The sequence below is a fragment of the Tursiops truncatus genome, chromosome 8, assembly GCF_011762595.2.
Source record: "Tursiops truncatus isolate mTurTru1 chromosome 8, mTurTru1.mat.Y, whole genome shotgun sequence".
Lineage (NCBI taxonomy): Eukaryota > Metazoa > Chordata > Mammalia > Artiodactyla > Delphinidae > Tursiops > Tursiops truncatus.
The window spans coordinates 95,393,322-95,410,607 of NC_047041.1; the positions used below are offsets into that span (position 1 = coordinate 95,393,322).

The 17,286-nt window shown below is 48.7% G+C and overlaps 1 protein-coding gene across 43 annotated transcripts in view; it reads left to right on the forward strand.

Annotated features, from left to right (window-relative positions):
* MADD (MAP kinase activating death domain) overlaps positions 1-16,189 on the forward strand; it is a 43,610-nt gene extending 27,421 nt beyond the window's left edge. For 28 of the 43 annotated variants that reach the window (XM_073808882.1, XM_073808884.1, XM_073808885.1 and 25 more), the window contains 9 exons: positions 873-981; positions 1,554-1,674; positions 1,778-1,883; positions 2,976-3,086; positions 4,736-4,843; positions 9,896-10,060; positions 10,306-10,378; positions 10,516-10,622; positions 12,817-14,018. In XM_073808882.1, coding sequence (XP_073664983.1) covers positions 873-981; positions 1,554-1,674; positions 1,778-1,883; positions 2,976-3,086; positions 4,736-4,843; positions 9,896-10,060; positions 10,306-10,378; positions 10,516-10,622; positions 12,817-13,041 — 1,125 coding nt within the window. In that variant the 3' untranslated portion in view covers positions 13,042-14,018. Of the gene's footprint in view, positions 1-872; positions 982-1,255; positions 1,319-1,553; positions 1,675-1,777; positions 1,884-2,975; positions 3,087-4,735; positions 4,844-9,895; positions 10,061-10,305; positions 10,379-10,515; positions 10,623-12,816; positions 14,019-14,717; positions 14,765-15,107 lie in introns of those variants that run through there. The other 15 variants (XM_033860622.2, XM_033860623.2, XM_033860624.2 and 12 more) reach the window with 4 other exon arrangements.
* Positions 16,190-17,286: the final 1,097 nt, after the last annotated feature.

Below are 17,286 nucleotides of genomic sequence, written 5' to 3' on the forward strand. Positions count from 1 at the left end.
GTTACCTAAATTTCTTGGCTCAAAAAGGGCTATTTTGGTAAGAAATTAATTATCTTAGGTTAATATGGTTCATTGAACAAAGTCTTGTGCTGTGAACCAGGAAGCTGGCATTTGGACACACTAATTAGGTATTGCCTAATGATAACCTTTGTTCAGTGGCTTCTCTGCTTATGCTGTTGCATGTGTTGTGAAGCAGGCATGAAAACTACCTCTCACCCAGCCGAAGATCTTTTTTGAATTAATAGAAAGTCTAATATTGCAGAAGTGGTAGATGAAGTTAGTGGTATTTCTATGTGGGAAGATATTTCTAAGAGATGGTGGAAGAGAAGACTTAACATTTATCAAATACCAACCATGTGCCAGGCACTATTAAGTGATGTATATGTATTTTCTCATATTAAATGAGAATAGTCCTTTTGGGTAGGTATTATAACCTTTTACAGGTGAGGAGAATGACTCTCAGAGAAGCTAAGCGTTGTACCTAAGATCACACAGCTAGTAAGAGTCAGGGATCTGAACATTGCTCAGTCTAGACTTCAAACCCAGTGTTCTTTTCACGGCATCACGCTGCTACAGAGAATTTACCTAATTTTTTTTTTTTTTTTGAAGAGGAAAGAGTCTTACAGAGACTAAAGGGTAAAGGTAAGTAGAAATGAAAACTTGCTTGCATGTTTTGGGAGGCAGTAACAGAAAGCAGGATTATCAGATTGACTTCTGATGGAGGCAAGCAGAGTAGCAAAGGCAGGGCTACTGGAATATATGTGACTAATGATGGTGCCTAGTGTGTGTGAGCCTCTTAATGAGCTGCTTGGTTTCCTTTGCCCCTATTCATTGTTCCCTCTGGCAGCTGACCTGTTGCCTCTTCTCTCTAGGGTAAAGCCCACAGCTTGAAGCCAAGTGTAAAGGAGAAGCTGGTGGGCAGCCCAGTTCGCTTTTCTGAAGATGTAAGCCAGCGAGTCTATCTCTACGAGGGACTCCTAGGTGAGAAATAGACTGCGAAGGCCACTTGCACTGGAAGGAAGCTGGACTCAGCCCGGGAAGAGGGTGGCACTGAACAAGTAGCTGCTTGGCTTTTTGCTGGTCTCAGTGCTGACGTTAGAGGACATTTTTATATCTGAAGCAAGCGACTTACTGGGGAAAAAACAGTGGGTGAAAACTAGAAGAGACTGAAGTTTGGTATTAACCAACAGCCTCTGTCTTTCTGTCTTCTTTTACTTTCTTGCTACCATGGTCCTTCCTGCTCACAAATCGGCAGGAAGGGACAAAGGATCGATGTGGGACCAGTTAGAGGATGCCGCTATGGAGACCTTTTCTATAAGTAACCACCTTTCTTTGTGTGCTGTTCATCCCTCCTCCTCGGGAGGGATTGGGCCTCACTTGGAGGCAGCTGGGGCTGGTGGCAGGAATGTTAGATCTGGGGTGAAGAGCCTCGTGTTTCCTTTGCCCTGGAATTTGTAATGACTTCCTTTTTTCTGGAATTTACTCTGTTTTAGTTCGGCAGCCATATTCTTTATATGTTATATAAGCCCCTAAAAAAACTCTCTTCCACACAGGCAAAGAGCGTTCTACTTTATGGGACCAAATGCAGTTCTGGGAAGATGCATTCTTAGATGCTGTGATGTTGGAGAGAGAAGGGATGGGTATGGACCAGGGTCCCCAGGAAATGATAGACAGGTATGAGGCTTAGAAACCCTTGGGAAAATGCAAATTCAGCCTCTTCCCAGTTAATTCTGTGTTCTCCCACCTGGGGGCTGACTTGTCCTGGTCTCCTGCTCAGGTACCTGTCCCTAGGAGAACATGACCGGAAGCGCCTAGAGGATGATGAAGATCGTTTGCTGGCCACGCTCTTGCACAACCTCATCTCCTACATGCTGCTGATGAAGGTAATGTCTATTTTGCTTACGCCCAGCTACTGCTGATAGTGGAGGGCAAGGCTTGTTCCTGTTGCCTAAATCTTGGGGCAGTTGGGAAGCAGTCAGAGCATCCTGCTGGGGCTCTCTTCTTCATTGAAAGTCTGAGGCCTCTCTGCAGCTCACACATGATCCATTTATCTGAAGCTGCCGGGCTGTTGTGCTAAGGAATGTTGTAAAGGTAATTGATGATTGCATGCCACTTGTTTATTCTGAATTTTAAATGGGCTTCCTTTGCTGAATAGTTTTAGGATGCCTGTAGAACTCCCTACAGAATACAGTGGAAAAAAGTTTTTTTTTACATAGTAGGCTCTGCAACTTTAGAAAGAATGCCCAGAATTTACTTTTCAGCATTAGTCCTTTATCATATAGACTTTGCCATAGATGTAAAAAGAGCTACTCATTGAAAAAGCAATGGTAGGTTCTAGTTTGACTTGGTTATACTTGGTTTTTACAGCTGTGGGAGAACTGTGTTACCAAATAGAAGAGTCCTGTTCTGAAAGGGACTTGGTGGGTAGAAGAGAGTTGTTTTGAGAATGAGCTCCTGGGTTTCTCCTCCTCCTGTTCTCCCAGCCTCTCTAAATGTGAAGGGATTAGTTGATCAAATGCAGAGAATACCCTGCAGGCACTCTTGGTTTGTTTCCTTTTCTGTTTAAGGGTCTCTTGAACTCCAGGGGTACCAGTTAAACTCTGGTTGGGAAAGGGTGGTGATCTTTAACCCTAAGATGGTGTCTTGGTGACAACTGAGTGAAGAACATTGCTACTCTTAAGTCTTACTATCTAAGAATCACACTCTGAGGAGCCCCAGGGGTTTTTAGAGGTGAATGTTATGGTATTGGTTGGGGGGTTAGGGAGGATGTGTCCCCGTGAGTCCCCGTCCACTTAAACCAGAACTTCTCTAAGAGCCACTTTCCTGCAGAAGCCACCTGGAGACAGAACCAGGGTTTTTCTCCTCAGACTGTTGGCAGAACACACAGTTGAATGTTTTATCCTCAGCGATGTGGTCTTTTAGAATTCTACTTTTCTCAGGAGGAAAGATATTAAGATCCTGTTTTGGCTTTTCAGGTAAATAAGAATGATATCCGGAAGAAGGTGAGGCGGCTGATGGGAAAGTCGCATATTGGGCTTGTGTACAGCCAGCAAATCAACGAAGTGCTTGACCAGCTGGCAAACCTGGTGAGCACACCTGGGCCGTCCTTTAGGCTCCCTTGCATTGCGCTAGTCAGCCTCGCAGGCGTGGGCCTCATGGCCTAAGGCAGAGGCTTCCGCGTAGGTCATTTCTTGGCTCGTATGTTTTCAAAATCCCTAGTTCTGAAAATAGGGCTTTGACTCTAGATGAGGCTTTTGCCCTTCTGTTCTGTGATAGGATTCTCTGCACTAAAACCATCCCAGTGCAGCCATTTCAACGTTTGTGTGGTCTGTGGACCCCTGTGGATCCACAAGGTGAATACTGTTTTCATGATAATACTAAAATGTTGTTTGCCTTTTTTACTGGGTTGACATTTGCACTAAGGGTGCAAATGCAATGGTGGGTAAAACCACTAGTGCCTGAACACGGTGAAGATGGTGGCACCAAACCGTACTGGTGTCCCCACCTCCACACACTCTCAGTTAAAAACAAAACAAAAAGCCAGTTTCACTTGTGAATGTCCTTGATGATGCAGTTAAAATCATCAGTTTTATTCAATCTGATCAGTGATTATACATCTTCTTAGTGTTCTATGTGACAAAATGAGAATTATACATAAAGCATATTGCTGCAAATGAAAATATGATTGTTTCGAGGAAAGGGAATTTGTGACGATTTGAATTCCAAGGTGAACTGACAGCTTTGCAGCCAGTCATGGGACATCATTTTTACTTGAAAGAGTGACTAACATTACTGTTATTTGGAGTTGGGTATTTGGCAAACTTCTTGTGCATGAAGCTTCCCAATATTTAAAGACTTTTCCAGTGAGATTGGTGATGAATGTGATTTTTTGATATTGTGTAATGAAATGCATCAACATTTGGAAGAGCTGCATAACTGGGCGAACCAGTATTTTCCAGATGACTGATGTGTGATGTTACAAATTCAACTGTGGATAAAAGATCCACTCCAAGTGTAACGCAGACAAATGGATTTTAATGTAACAAAGGACAAAGTGTTCACTGATGTGTTTTCAGATTACACACTGCTACTAACTTTAAGAAACTTCTTGAGGTTCTGGTATAGCATCAAAGAAGCATGTGCATATTTATCTGGAAAGCCTAGTAAAATACTCCTCCCTTTTCCAGATACGTATCTGTGAGGTCAGATTTTCTTTAATATACCTCAACCAAAGCAACTTGTCACAGCAGATTGAATGTAGAAGCAGATATGAGAATACAGCTATTTTTCATTAAGCCAAACATTAAAGAGATTTGCAAAAAATGTAAAATAGTGCCACTCACCACATTTTTTTTGTTGTTCTGGAAGATACGATGACTTAAAAAGTGTATGTTATTTATGTTATCATGTAATGGATTTATTAATGAATTATTAATTCCTTTTAAATGAATTAATAAACATTTAAATTTTTTCAGTTTTAATTTCTAGTGTGGTAAATACCTATAAGTAAAACTTACAAAGACATAAGTTCTTGGGGCGTCATCAATAAAGTTAAAATGGATAGGAGTCCTGAGACCAGGAAGTTTGAGAACACATCCATGGCAGCCAGTGGCCAGCAGATGGCGCCGCTCTAAGGAAGCTGATAAGAATTAAATTGCTGAATGAGGGATTCTTGGCCCAGGGGGCCGTGGGAGAGGGATGTTTGGCTGTCCCTAAAGGATCTCTCTTTCCTCAGAATGGACGAGATCTCTCTATCCGGTCCAGTGGCAGCCGGCACATGAAGAAGCAGACATTTGTGGTACATGCGGGGACAGACACAAATGGAGATATCTTTTTCATGGAGGTAGGTGCTGGTTCATGCTAGGGGCCCAAAGCAATATTTGAGAGCCACAGGGAACTCCTAGAACTGATGCCAGAATATTTTTCCCCACTTATCTCATTCATCTTCATGATCCATTTATCATTAAATTGTTAGGCTCTTATGCAAATAAATTAATATAATAGATGATTCCCTATCTTTTCTTTTATTTTTTAATTTTAATTTATTTTTGGCTGTGTTGGGTCTTCGTTGCTGCGCGCGGGCTTTCTCTAGTTGCAGTGAGTGGGGTCTATTCTTTGTTGCTGTGTGCAGGCTTCTCATTGCCGTGGCTTCTCTTGTTGTGGCTCGCGGGCTCTAGAGCGCAGGCTCAGTAGTTATGGCTCACGGGCTTAGTTGCTCCGCGGCATGTGGGATCTTCCCAGACCAGGGCTCAAACCCGTGTCTCCTGCATTGGCAGGTGGATTCTTAACCACTGTGCTACCAGGGAAGTCCATCCCTATCATTTCTTTTATATATAGATTGCATAGATGACATAGTCACATTGTCCATAAGTCAGAACAACATAGAATGGTATACACTGGCAAGTCTTGCTCTCATTCTTATCCCCTTCCACTCAGTTTCCCATCCACCTCACCCCTTCCTCTTGGAGGTAACCACTTTTATTTATAACCACTTTGTATCTTCCAGTGGTTTTCTATGCAGACACAATAAAATATGAGCTTAAGTTCTTATTTTTCTACTCTTTTACCTAAAGGTAGCACATAATATCTACTGATCTGTACCTTTTTTTTTTTCATTAAACTTAGCCTGGAGATCTTCTGTATCACTACAAAAAGAGCTTTCTCATTCTTTTTACAGCTGTATAGTGTTCCGCCGTGTGACTGTACCATAGTTTATATACCCAGTCAGCATTTACGTACCCTTGATTTTCTTCCAAATTTTTGCTGTTGCCAGTAGCGCGACTCCGGGTGATGCTGTGCCTGCTTCATTTCCCACATGTACAGGTTTATCCAGGAATTTCCACAAGTGGAATTGCTGGGTCAAAGGGAAAATGCCTTTATAATTATGGTTGATATGACTCTAAAGTATCTCTTAACATATAATAGTTTCTCTCCCACGTTGCCATTTATTTTGTTGAAGAAATGTGCCCTATTACATTTTAGATTTTTGCTGATTGCATCTCCTTAGTGTTGTTTAACATGTTTCTCTATCACTTGTATTTGTACAAGCTAGTAATTCAATCTAGAGATTTGGTCAGTTTCAGATTCAGGATTTTGGCAAGAAGAGGTGGTGCTGTATACTTCCTGTCGCCTCATATGGTTGGCTCTGTCCTAGTGATCAACGGGTTCACATGTGGGCAACCTGACCTATCCACTGCAAACTTCCTCATTAGTTTTCTGATTTAGCTTATGGTATTTTTTTTAATATTTATTTATTTATTTGGCTGCTCCCGGTCTTTGTTGAGGCATGTGGGATCTTCACTGAGGCATGCGGGATCTTAGTTGCAACATGTGGGATCTAGTTCCCTGATCAGGGATCAAACCTGGGCCCCCTGCATTGGGAGCACAGAGTCTTAACCACTGGACCACAAGGAAAGTCCCTAGCTTATGGTATTTTTCACCATGCAGGATTTTTTTACTTTTTTTGTAGTTAAATTAATCAGTCATTTCTTTTGTGGCTTCTGGATTTTGAGTCATAGTTAGAAAAACCGTTTCTTAATCCAGTATTGTAAAGGCAATTGGCCATGTTTTCTTCATTTCTGTGTTTTTAATTCTCAAATGGATCTCTTTCTAAGTAATTTTAGGGACCAAGTACTGCTCCTCTATAAAGTAGTGAAATTAGCTAATATTCTGCTGCCTTTTGGCTTAGTTGAATTTGATTTTCACATTCACAGCTTTTTGAAGTGGTAGTTTGTCAAACGTAGGGTGGGATTTCTGCTCTGAGGCAGAAACATACATGATGATGTAGCTGAGAAAGGAGTCATTTTCATGTCACCTTGAAGTGTTAGACTTCGGCTAGGTGCCTATCAGAACTGAGGGCTACTAAGGGCATCTGCATCACAGTAAATTTCTCCAGAGGATTCCTTGAAGTATAGGATTCTCTCTCACCACTGTTACAGGGAGCCTCATACGAGGGCCCTGGAGCATGGGGTGGGTCCATCATCTCATAGATGCTCCCCCTTGTACTGCAAAGCGAGGGTACCTTGCTCATTCCATCAGTGCCTGGCTACTGTGATGCTATCAGATTTAGCTGTTCTCAGCACAGCCTACTGGTTGCATGAGTAGTTGGATAGCAATTTGCAAAGACTTTAAAAAATCATCTTTATTGCCTTTTATTTTAATTACAAAAGTAATAGAGTATATGCCGTAAAAGTTTCAAACCATATAGAAGTAAAAATAAAGTAAAAAGTAAAAATTTTCCTTTACTTCCTTCCCGTGCCATGTCTCAGAGGTAACCACCGTTAAAGAATTTGGCATGAATCCTTTCAGATTTAAAAAAAATGCATATTTGTATAAATATAGCTTATATGGAATTTTGTTTCAGTGTTTATAAAAGTGATATCAAACTACAAATATTGTTATATAATTTGGCTTTTTTCACTTAATGTATCACAGGCATACCTATGTCTACATATTACAGAAATCTGTCTCTATTGTTTTTAATGGATGCTTAACCATGAGGTGTTATATGGAAGTGTCATTATTTAACTGGTCCCTCCCACTTTTTTTTTTTAAACAACGCTTCACTGACTATCCTTGAACATAAATCCTTGCACACTCCCTTGAGAATTTCTATAGGATAGGTTCTTAGTGTGAAATTTCTGGGTCAAGCTTATATACATTTACAGTTTTGATAGATTTTGCCAAATTGCCTTCCCAAAGACTATGCCAGTTTACACCTCTACCAGCAGCATAGGCAGGTATGACACATTGTTACCATCGTCTCTAGCCTAGAAATCATATGTTCTTCTAAACACCTGTCCCTCTCCTTTCCTTCGTGTTCTTAGAGGGTTATGGAAAGTGGAGTGGTATTCTCCATTTTCCACATGGAGAGAACCACAGAGTTCAACTGGGGCTAGAATCCAAGTTTCTAATTCCTACTCAGCTACGTTGGCCCTTTTCTTCCTAAAGCTTTTGAGCCCCAGTAAAGTCTTAGATGGTAGATTAAAACTGGTAATCTTGTATATTCCTCATTCATGCACCTGATTTTTATGGGGCGCATATCATAGCCAGGCACTCGTTTGCTGGGTTTGGGGTTATATCGGTGAATAAGGGAGACATAGTTTCTGTTGCTCTAACAGGGTTGACAAGCCATTGGAGAAGTCAGATAATTAAACACCCAGTGTCATAAAATATAATGAGCATTGCGAGAAGACGTTCAGGGGGCAGGTGTTATGGGAATGCATAGCAGAGGGTCTGGGAGTCGTGGGCGACCTTCAGAAGTGACCTTTGAGCTTAGACTTGAAGAAGAGTAGGACTTGATGGCTGGAGTCGGGGAGGGGAAGTGTGTTCCAGGGGTATTTGGGGTAGAATGGTGGGACTTGATGGAAGGAGTCTTGCATCACTCCTTCATTTCTGGCCTGGGCAGCGGGGGCAGACAGTGATGCCATTTACTGAAATAGGGAACTTAGAAGGAGGAGCTGCCCGGGAGGAGATGTGGAGTTCAGATTTGGACATGATGAGTTTGAAGTGCTGCCAGTGAGACATCCAGATAGAGAGAGGTCAGGACTCAGGAAGACAGGTCTCATGTGGAGAAAGATGTGAGAATCATCAATGTGGTCATAATAATTATTATTATATTTCTTATATCATAGTTGTATTGTTGTTATAGCAGCTAACTCCAGGGTACATTCTATGTGCCTGGCTTTTTTCTAAGAATTCTTTTAAACATTTATTTAATTAACTAATTTATTTATTTTTTGGCTGGCATGGGGTCTTCGTTGCTGCGTGCAGCTTTCTCTAGTTGCGGCGAGCAGGGGCTACTCTTCATTGCAGTGTGCGTGCTTCTCATTGCAGTGGCTTCTCTTGTGGAGCACGGGGCTGTAGGTGCACGGGCTTCAGTACTTGTGGCATGGGGGTTCAGTAGTTGTGGTTTGCGGGCTCTAGAGCTCAGGCTCAGTAGTTGTGGTGCACGGGCTTAGTTGCTCCACGGCATGTGGGATCTTCTCGGACCAGGGTTCGAACCCATGTCCCTTGCATTGGCAGGTGGATTCTTAACCACTGCACCACCAGGGAAGTCCGATTCTAAGAATTTTATGCACATTAACTTATTTAATCTTCACAGTAACTCCATGAAGTTATTACTATCCCCATCTTACACACGAGGAAATATAGACAGAGATTAACTTGCTTAAGGTGACACAGCTAAGTAAGGAGACAGCCTTAAATCTAAATCCAGGTAGTCTGATCTTAGACCTGTGCTCTTACCCATCGTGCTATAATGTCTCCACCATAACTGAAGGCATACGAACAGGTATGTCCACCTGAGGGAGAATGTTGAGCAAGAAGAGGACGTGGAGAACTTTGCCTTTTAGTTTATATCATCCTGTGTAGTATAATTTTTTTTTTTTTGCAATAAGCCATGTCCGTGTGTCACTTGTGTAATTAACTTTTGAAAAGATTTATGCAGAACTAGAGCCGAGCCAGGATTAGAAAATGTGTTAGTTCCATTTTTTTTCTCCTTGGTTAAGTCTGCCCTAATCCCCTGCCTTTGTGCTTGTCCATAGCGATGATTCCTAAGGTTGTAAGGTGGAGGCGTAAGATATCCTCTGCGTACTTTAAGTCCAGAACACGCAAGAAGTGATGAACACTGACTGAAGTGAAGTGAGCCTCCTTCCTTGCCCACAAGTTCCTTTCAACGGCTCCTCCTCTGTCGGTAAACCGTCTAGTGGACGATGTGTCCAGCAGTTCAGTGTTTGTGTCTCCACGTAAGAAAGACTGAGCATAAGACAGAAAACCTGACCTTGGGGATGCTCCTAGGACCAGTTGTCCCATCTTTCCCCGTGGGGAGCAGCGTGCAGTGTGGCCTGGGGTGGGAAGAGACCAGGGCCACCGACTGCCCCGTGTGCCTCTGCAGGTGTGTGACGACTGCGTGGTGCTGCGTAGTAACATCGGGACAGTGTACGAGCGCTGGTGGTATGAGAAGCTCATCAACATGACCTACTGTCCCAAGACCAAGGTGCTATGCTTGTGGCGTAGAAACGGCTCTGAGACCCAGCTCAACAAATTCTATACTAAGAAGGTACCCGTGAACTCTGTGTGCGTTGGGGGTTGGGCGTTGAGGGAAAGTGCGGAGCTCCTGCAGGGGAGTTAACGTTGCAGAATCCACGCTGGAGCCCCAGTTTGGCCTCTGGCTGTGGCGCGGAACACGTAAAGCTGTCTCCGAGGTCCTGGCATCGGCCCAGGCCTCCAGCAGCCATTCTAGAGTAGAGGGTGGGGAGCCTGGAGAGCTTGTACGACAGGACAGCTCTCCCCACTGTGCCGCAGTGTCGGGAGCTGTACTACTGCGTGAAGGACAGCATGGAGCGTGCTGCCGCCCGACAGCAGAGCATCAAACCTGGTGAGCGGAGGACGGCTCCCTGGGCGCGTGCCTTCTGTTGGTTTTCATCCGTCCTGAGCGGTGGAGGCCTGATGAGGAGGTCAGGCGGCGGGACTCCCCACCTTCCAGTTAGCTGACGACCTCCTCCCTCGCCACAGGGCCGGAGCTGGGTGGCGAGTTCCCTGTGCAGGACATGAAGACTGGCGAGGGTGGCTTGCTGCAGGTCACCCTAGAAGGGATCAATCTCAAGTTCATGCACAACCAGGTAGGTGCAAGTGGCAGCATGAGGCTTCCCAGCCCCGGTGTTCCATCTGCAGTAGGATCAGTGTCCAGGTCCCCAGTGCTTCCCCAGTGAGCGTGAGAGAGGCCTCCGGGGCTAGTGAGAGAATTGGAGCAGCTGGATCGGAGAGAACAATCGGACGGGAGGGCGCAGTGACACTGGCAACCACCCGGAAGGTGCGGCAGGGAGCCTGTGCCGGGGAGGAGGGGAGAGAGAGGGAGCCATGGTGGCCCGGCTGCCCCTGCCCATTACTCAGCACAGTGTGAGTGGGAGCGTCTCACCTGGCCCTTCTTCGCACAGTGTCCGCCTTCCCTTATCCCAGGGTGTGCTTCTGCTTGGTGGTTTTGCTTTGAGAGTCTATACCGGCTGGTCCCCTCGCGTGTTTCTGGTGCGCGTGAAGCGCGGCGCGCGCGCGTGTGCGTGTGTGTGTGTGTGTGTGTGTGGCTGGCTTGTGTCTGTCCCATCTGGAGTGTGTGTGTTTATTTGCCTTTTTTTTCCTGCCGATTCTTCTTCCTATTCTCTTCCTTCCTCTGAACGTCCCCACTCTGTCCCCAGCTCCACAGGCCCCACTCCCCTTCTTTTGACTGGGGAGCACTTCAGGACCCATCTTGCCCTCATTGTGACCCCACCGTAGGAGCTGACTGTTTTTTCTCTTGGTTCTAACACAGCATTACTTTTTCTCTCAGTGGACATTCCTTAAGCTAATCCCTTTCTGAGGCCAGCGCGTCATCCCAGGTCCGCTCCCTGTCCTGAGTCTTCACACAAGTGCCTTCCCTCCCCCTCCCCTGATGTCCTGGTTCGTCTCCTTGAGGCCCTGAGCCAGACGCGAATGTGCGAAGCACCACGGCCCCTGGCCAGGCAGCAGACACTCAGGGGCGGTGAACATCTGGACTCTGGGGCTTCCTCCTACCACTTGCCATTTTAGTTCTCCTTCTTTCAGGAATCCAGCTGGGCAACTTGGTGTGATGGGAGACAGCTGCCCAGGCTTCCTGGCAGTATACTTGCAGTAGTATATTTACTATTAGTCACAGTAATACATTAAATAGTATACTTAATAAGACCTTAGGGTCCACCCAAAGAGGGGTTGACTTAAGGACTTTTCTAGACCATGAAGGTGCCAGCACTTCTCGGGGACCAGGCTTCTGACTGCACTTTAGGGCTGTGGCCTCCCCTGATGCCTCACCTTCTGAAGAAGAGATCTCATTAAATGACACCCAGATGCCCTCTTCCCGCTTGGTACACCCCCTTTGGACTGACCTACCGTCTAACCGTTACAAAGTATGTACAAGCTGGTCTGTAGTTTAAGGCTTTGCCCCAGAAGAGAGATCCTGAAGAGAGAGAGAAAGTCAAACCCTGACTGATGATGAGATAATGGTCTCGGGGTCTGTCTTCTACCACATAACAGTCAGCTGGAGTTGAGGAAGCATTGGACCCCCGGTGGAGTTCTGCAGTGTGGGGTGACAGATGGGAAAAGCATGGTCTTTGGAGTCAGGACGTACTTGGATTTGGAGCCCAGCCTCGTCATCCATGGGCAAATAAACCTCCTGATCCACAGTGTCCTCATCTGTAAAACGAGGGTGATACTATATCCTGCGCCACGTAGACGTAAGGACAAACAAGTAGTATTTGTAGAACTCCTAGCAGGTGCTCACAAGTGGTTGCTGTTAGCACTACCAATCACCACATACTCTTGGGAGAGCCTGAATCCTGTTTCAAGGAAGATGCCAACACCTCCCTCCCAAGGACAGTCTGAGGGGAGCTTTGCGCCCGTGCCAGCCCTCTGCGCCGGAGGAGGATGCATGGAAGGGTAGAGAGCTGATGGGCTGAGGGGGGGCCCCTGGGGCACAGTGTCCTACAAGCACTGCCCTGGGCAGAGGGTGTGGGCAGGCAGCCCAGGCCAGCAGAGGGGCCTTTGCGTTGGCTTTGACGGTTAAAACTAACACCTTCCTTTCTCTCCCATGCTTTCTCCTCCGGCCAGGAGCGGAAGGTACATGCCCTTTCTGCCGTCTTCGCTTCTTAGCGCTTTTGAGTTGTGTGTGTGTGTATTCTTCCATCCTCCCTGTGGGAAATAGGTTTTCTGTGTGGGTGGGGCTATAGCTGGGAGAGTGGGCTTTGCGGGGCAGTGGGGGAGCCTCTGGGCCTTACCCCCTCCCTCCCTCCCTCCCTCCCTCTCTTGCAGGTTTTCATAGAGCTGAATCACATTAAAAAGTGCAATACAGTTCGAGGCGTCTTTGTCCTGGAGGAATTTGGTAATTACACTATTTTGCTCTTAGGTCTGGACTCACATGGCAGTAACTCAAACCTCGGAGCTCCAGAGGAGGGACTAGAGACAGAGAAGAAGAGCCTCTGCAGAGAGGTCAGGAGAAGCAGGAGTGATAGGGAGGAAGAGGGAGTCCTGACCTGAGAGAAGGGAGGAGAAGGGAAAGCTAGTCGGTCGGTGGCTGCCTGCGAGTGGCCCGAAGAGCAGTGGCTTAGACGCCGGGCTTAGAGATGAGCGCTGGTAGTGAAGAGGCTCCTCGAAGCAGCGCCACCTTCCCTTGTTTGGCCAGCTGGTGGGGCAGAGCAGACGAGCCATTCCCTAGCTCTGCTGTGTTCATGTCGCCTGCCTCGGTCCCTCTAGCAGCCCAGTGCTCTGTCCAGCCACCCTGGGGCCACGCCAGGGTCCATCGAGCCTCTGGGCTGCAGGAGGGCGTGCGGCGGTGCAGGCAGGCTCACTCTAGGGGGCAGGCGAGCCTAGTGGCCTCAGAGGCAGAGGGCAGTGGTAGCTGGAAGCCGGGAGCTAGGCTCCCCCCCCAGCCAAGCGCTGACTGAGTGGTGTCTGGGTTCTCACCCCGGGGCTTTGAGTTCCTGCTGTGTTTGTGCTTCATTCTTTCGTGCCCCTCATCGCTGCTATGAAAACCTTCGTTCTCCAGCAGGTAAAGTGACCTCGCCGTGCTGCCTCTCCCCAGGCCCCTGCCTTGGGCCCTGCGGTGGGTGGGCAGGCTCCCTTCGCCCAAGCCAGCTGCTCGCATCACCAACTTGTCTCCTCCCTTCTCTCCCCACCCTCTTCCTTCCCAACCTCGTCCACCCTCGCGCTGGCTCATTGGTTCCGAGTTTTCTCCCGTGTGCTCCTTTCTCTCTTCTGCCAGAGAGACGTTTGGGGGAGTCTTCCAACTCAGGAGAAGGACCTGGGCCCATTGCTCTACCTTTGATGAGTTTATTCCCTGTTAACCCTGGGGGCCCCTGAATTCTACCTCCCAGGGTCAGAAGAAGGTGTGGCCAACTCTCACCCTACCTTTTCTGGCCCCCAGGGGATGCCATGCCCCTGCTCCCCGTCTCCAGGGGCCATGATGATGGCTGAGGCTGGGGGACCTTACTCCTTCCTCTGGCCAAGCAGAACCCCTGCATGGCTGGGGCCGGGGTGACTCTTAGGCTCGCATTCCGGGCTGTGGACACGTGTGTATTTTGCCTGACGCTCCCTGTCGCCTCCCTCCCCGGGTGCTGTACTCACCTGTCTCTTCTGCTCGGTGTGTCTGCTCCAGAGCCCTCTGACGCTCTCCCTCACACAGGCAGGCCTGGGCCTCTCCTGCCATCAGGGAAGGAAACTTCCGAGTCTGGTGGGTTTAGTATCATGCCATTTCTTCATCCAGCCTCAGGACCCTCAGTGCAGGGGCTGGGAGTACAGGGAACGTGTTTAACTTGACCAGAGCATGGGGCTGGCGACAGGGGTGAGTTCTCGGGTGTCTCAGCAAGGTGAGGCACAGGCTAGAGGCAGTGCTTTCCTCCCAGCCAAAACCTGGGAATGTCAGCTGTGGTCCTCGGGCCCTGGATGGTAGCAGCGACCAGGCTGGTGAGAGACTAGCCTGCTCCTGTGCTGGGGCTCTCAAAGTCGGTAGAGTCGTGGCCATGGAGCCAGGAGCCACTGCAGACCTCAGATGTCAGGCTGAGGAGTCGGGACCAGTGTCCTCTCACCCGGCCGGGGCTGAGTGAGGCCCACAGGGGAAGGGGACCCTGGTGCCGGGCGCTGCCGCCTGGGGGAGCGTGGCGCTATTGCTCTTAGTTTTGAACCTTCTGTTTTGTCTCTTGCCCGTCCGGTTTTAGTTCCTGAAATTAAAGAAGTGGTGAGCCACAAGTACAAGACACCAATGGTGAGTGCGCCGACAGGCCGGTCTGCGAAGGGCTCCCGGGGGCGTGCCAGCAGGCGTGGGGTGGGCTTCTGAGAGCACAGGGCGAGGGGCAGTTAAGAATGGTTGAGAAGAGAATTTAGTCTAGATGCCAGAGATGCAGCTGGAGCTGAAGCAGGTCTTCAGCCTGGGAGAGGCACACATGCTGATCCCCTCCCACGGGCCAGCTCTGGGGCCTCGCTTGGGGCTCTTTAGTCTGGAGGCCTGAGCCCAGAGTTAGGGCAGGAGTTTCCCAGTTGGCAGATCTCCACGTGTGAAGACGTAGGAATCTGCGTGACGTTGATCTGGCTGGTTTTCTCTCCTCCAGGCCCACGAGATCTGCTACTCTGTGTTGTGTCTCTTCTCATATGTGGCTGCTGTCCGTAGCAGTGAGGAAGATCTCAGAACCCCACCCCGGCCCGTCTCTAGCTGATGGAGAGGGGTTAAGGCTGCCCCAGCCCAGGGGCCGTCCCTTGCCTCTCGCTGTTCCCAAGTGCACCGTGCTGCTGTGACTGCGAAGTGGGTGATGCGTGTGTGTTCTCTGCAAGCCCCCTCGCTGAGGCTCAGATGGGTCCCAGTTCTGTGTGTCTCGGTGTCTTAGTGTGTCTCACAGGGCTGAGCTAGTCTCTTCCAGCTTCTTCCTCTCCACCCCCAAAAGACCATCCTCCTGTCCCCTCGGGGCTCAAAAGTACGTGTGTGTCTGTCTGTTGGGCCAATGGCTTCTAAGAACTCGGAGTACAGGCAAGTGTGAGCCCGCTATTACGTGTCATTGAGACATTTGTGTTGTAGTTTCTCATCCTTTGACATTAGAACCTTCCAGAGCAGGACTTGGGCTCTCTGTCCTCTGTGATCCGGCACCACTGGGTGCCTGGAGCAGTCCCACTGGGGGGAGTTGAGGGAAGCTTGAGGCTTGTCCCCCCGAGACGAGGGGTGGGTGGGGAAAGGAAGGGGGGAGTCAAGGGGCAGCAGAGCGAGTGGCAACCTCCCTGCTTCCTTAGTTCCTCCCTGGAACTTCCAGGCAGTTCCCAAGCTGGCAGCGACTGCCCACGGGCACAGGCCTGGCTGCTGCTACCACGGTCTCCACCACTGCAGTGGGGCTGCACTGACCGGCTGCTGTTTGCTGAGCAGCAGTTCCCTTGTGGTCTGCCTGGCCTTCGGCAGGGGAAAGCAAAACGACTGGGGCTGGGAGAGTCCCAGGGACCACAGGCTGCCACGCCCAGGAACCTGGTGGTGTGGGGAGAGGCCGAGTTCAGTATCCACCTCTGTGTCTGCGGGTAGCATCGCAGCACTGGCTGCCAGGGGGAGCGAGAGCCTGGGAGTGGGCGAGAGATGACTGTAAATATTTCAGCTCCACATTATTTATGGAAAATGTACAGATGTGTGAATGTGAAATAAAGGTCCTTAACTCCCCTTGGGCTCCTGGCTGCCATGCGTTAAATGACGCCTCCTCTCGGGCTGAGGAAGGCTGACCCTGGACTCGAAAAAGGCACCTTTGGCCTGAATGAATCAGGGAGGTGAGCTCATGCCCATCCAATCTGGTGTGTTGAAGGCCCCGCTTCCCACCCCTCTGGCCCGGTGGAGCTCACCAGCTTCCTGTGCTCTCAGAGAGGCCCCATGGGAGGGGCCTTCCCAGGGCCCCATCAGAGGGTTGCTGTGCTATGAGTTGGTCGCTAGAGGGAGCAGCCAAACAGGGCTTGACACCTAAGCAGAGATTAATTTAGTAGTAAAGGAAAAACCAAGGCCCGGGCTCTCAGCTCCCGGTGCCCCTTACACGTGTGCTCCAGAGAGGTTTTGTGACTCGGCCAGAGCCTCCCACGGGGCCTGGAGCCCAGGGCTCTGGGCTCTTGGCCAGGAGTGTCTTGGGTTGGGTAGGACTCCGAGAAGCAACCTTGGACCAGCCTTCATGGAACTTCTTTCTATGCCATGGAGAAACCACTCCCTGGGCAGGAAGGACCCTTTTCACTCTATCAGGGCACCTCTGAGAGCTGCTGGCTTCCTCCTCCCAAAAGCAAACTGGTGATGGGATTTTGGCACCCCACGGGGGAAGGAAGAGCAGAGTCGGGCCCTGGCCCCTACACCTTCCTGGTTCCCAGTGCCTTGTCTAGACAGGATCACTCTTCCTGTGCGATATGGGTGTGAATGGGCAGTGGGCTTTTTGCCCACCGGGACCCCAAAGCAGCTGGTCACTTTCACTCCAGGCCCTTACGGGCACAGAACCACACTGATACTAGCACTGCCCCCCATCCAGGCTGCTGTGACCATGGGTCACCAGGACAAAGACGGGAGAGCCTGGGGATTCTGGCTCTTTTGCTAATAATACACTTTCCTCTGTCACAGCTCCTCAGTTTCCTCATTTGAAGGTGGGGAGGACTGAGGTTCCTTCTAGTATTAATGTTTTATGAACTTAGGATCCCACAATGGTCCTCATTTAATTCATCTAGGAGAAAGAATACCTGCCTTCAGTTTGCTCTCAAGATCAAGTAAATTTTCCCGTGCTTTTTCTGAAA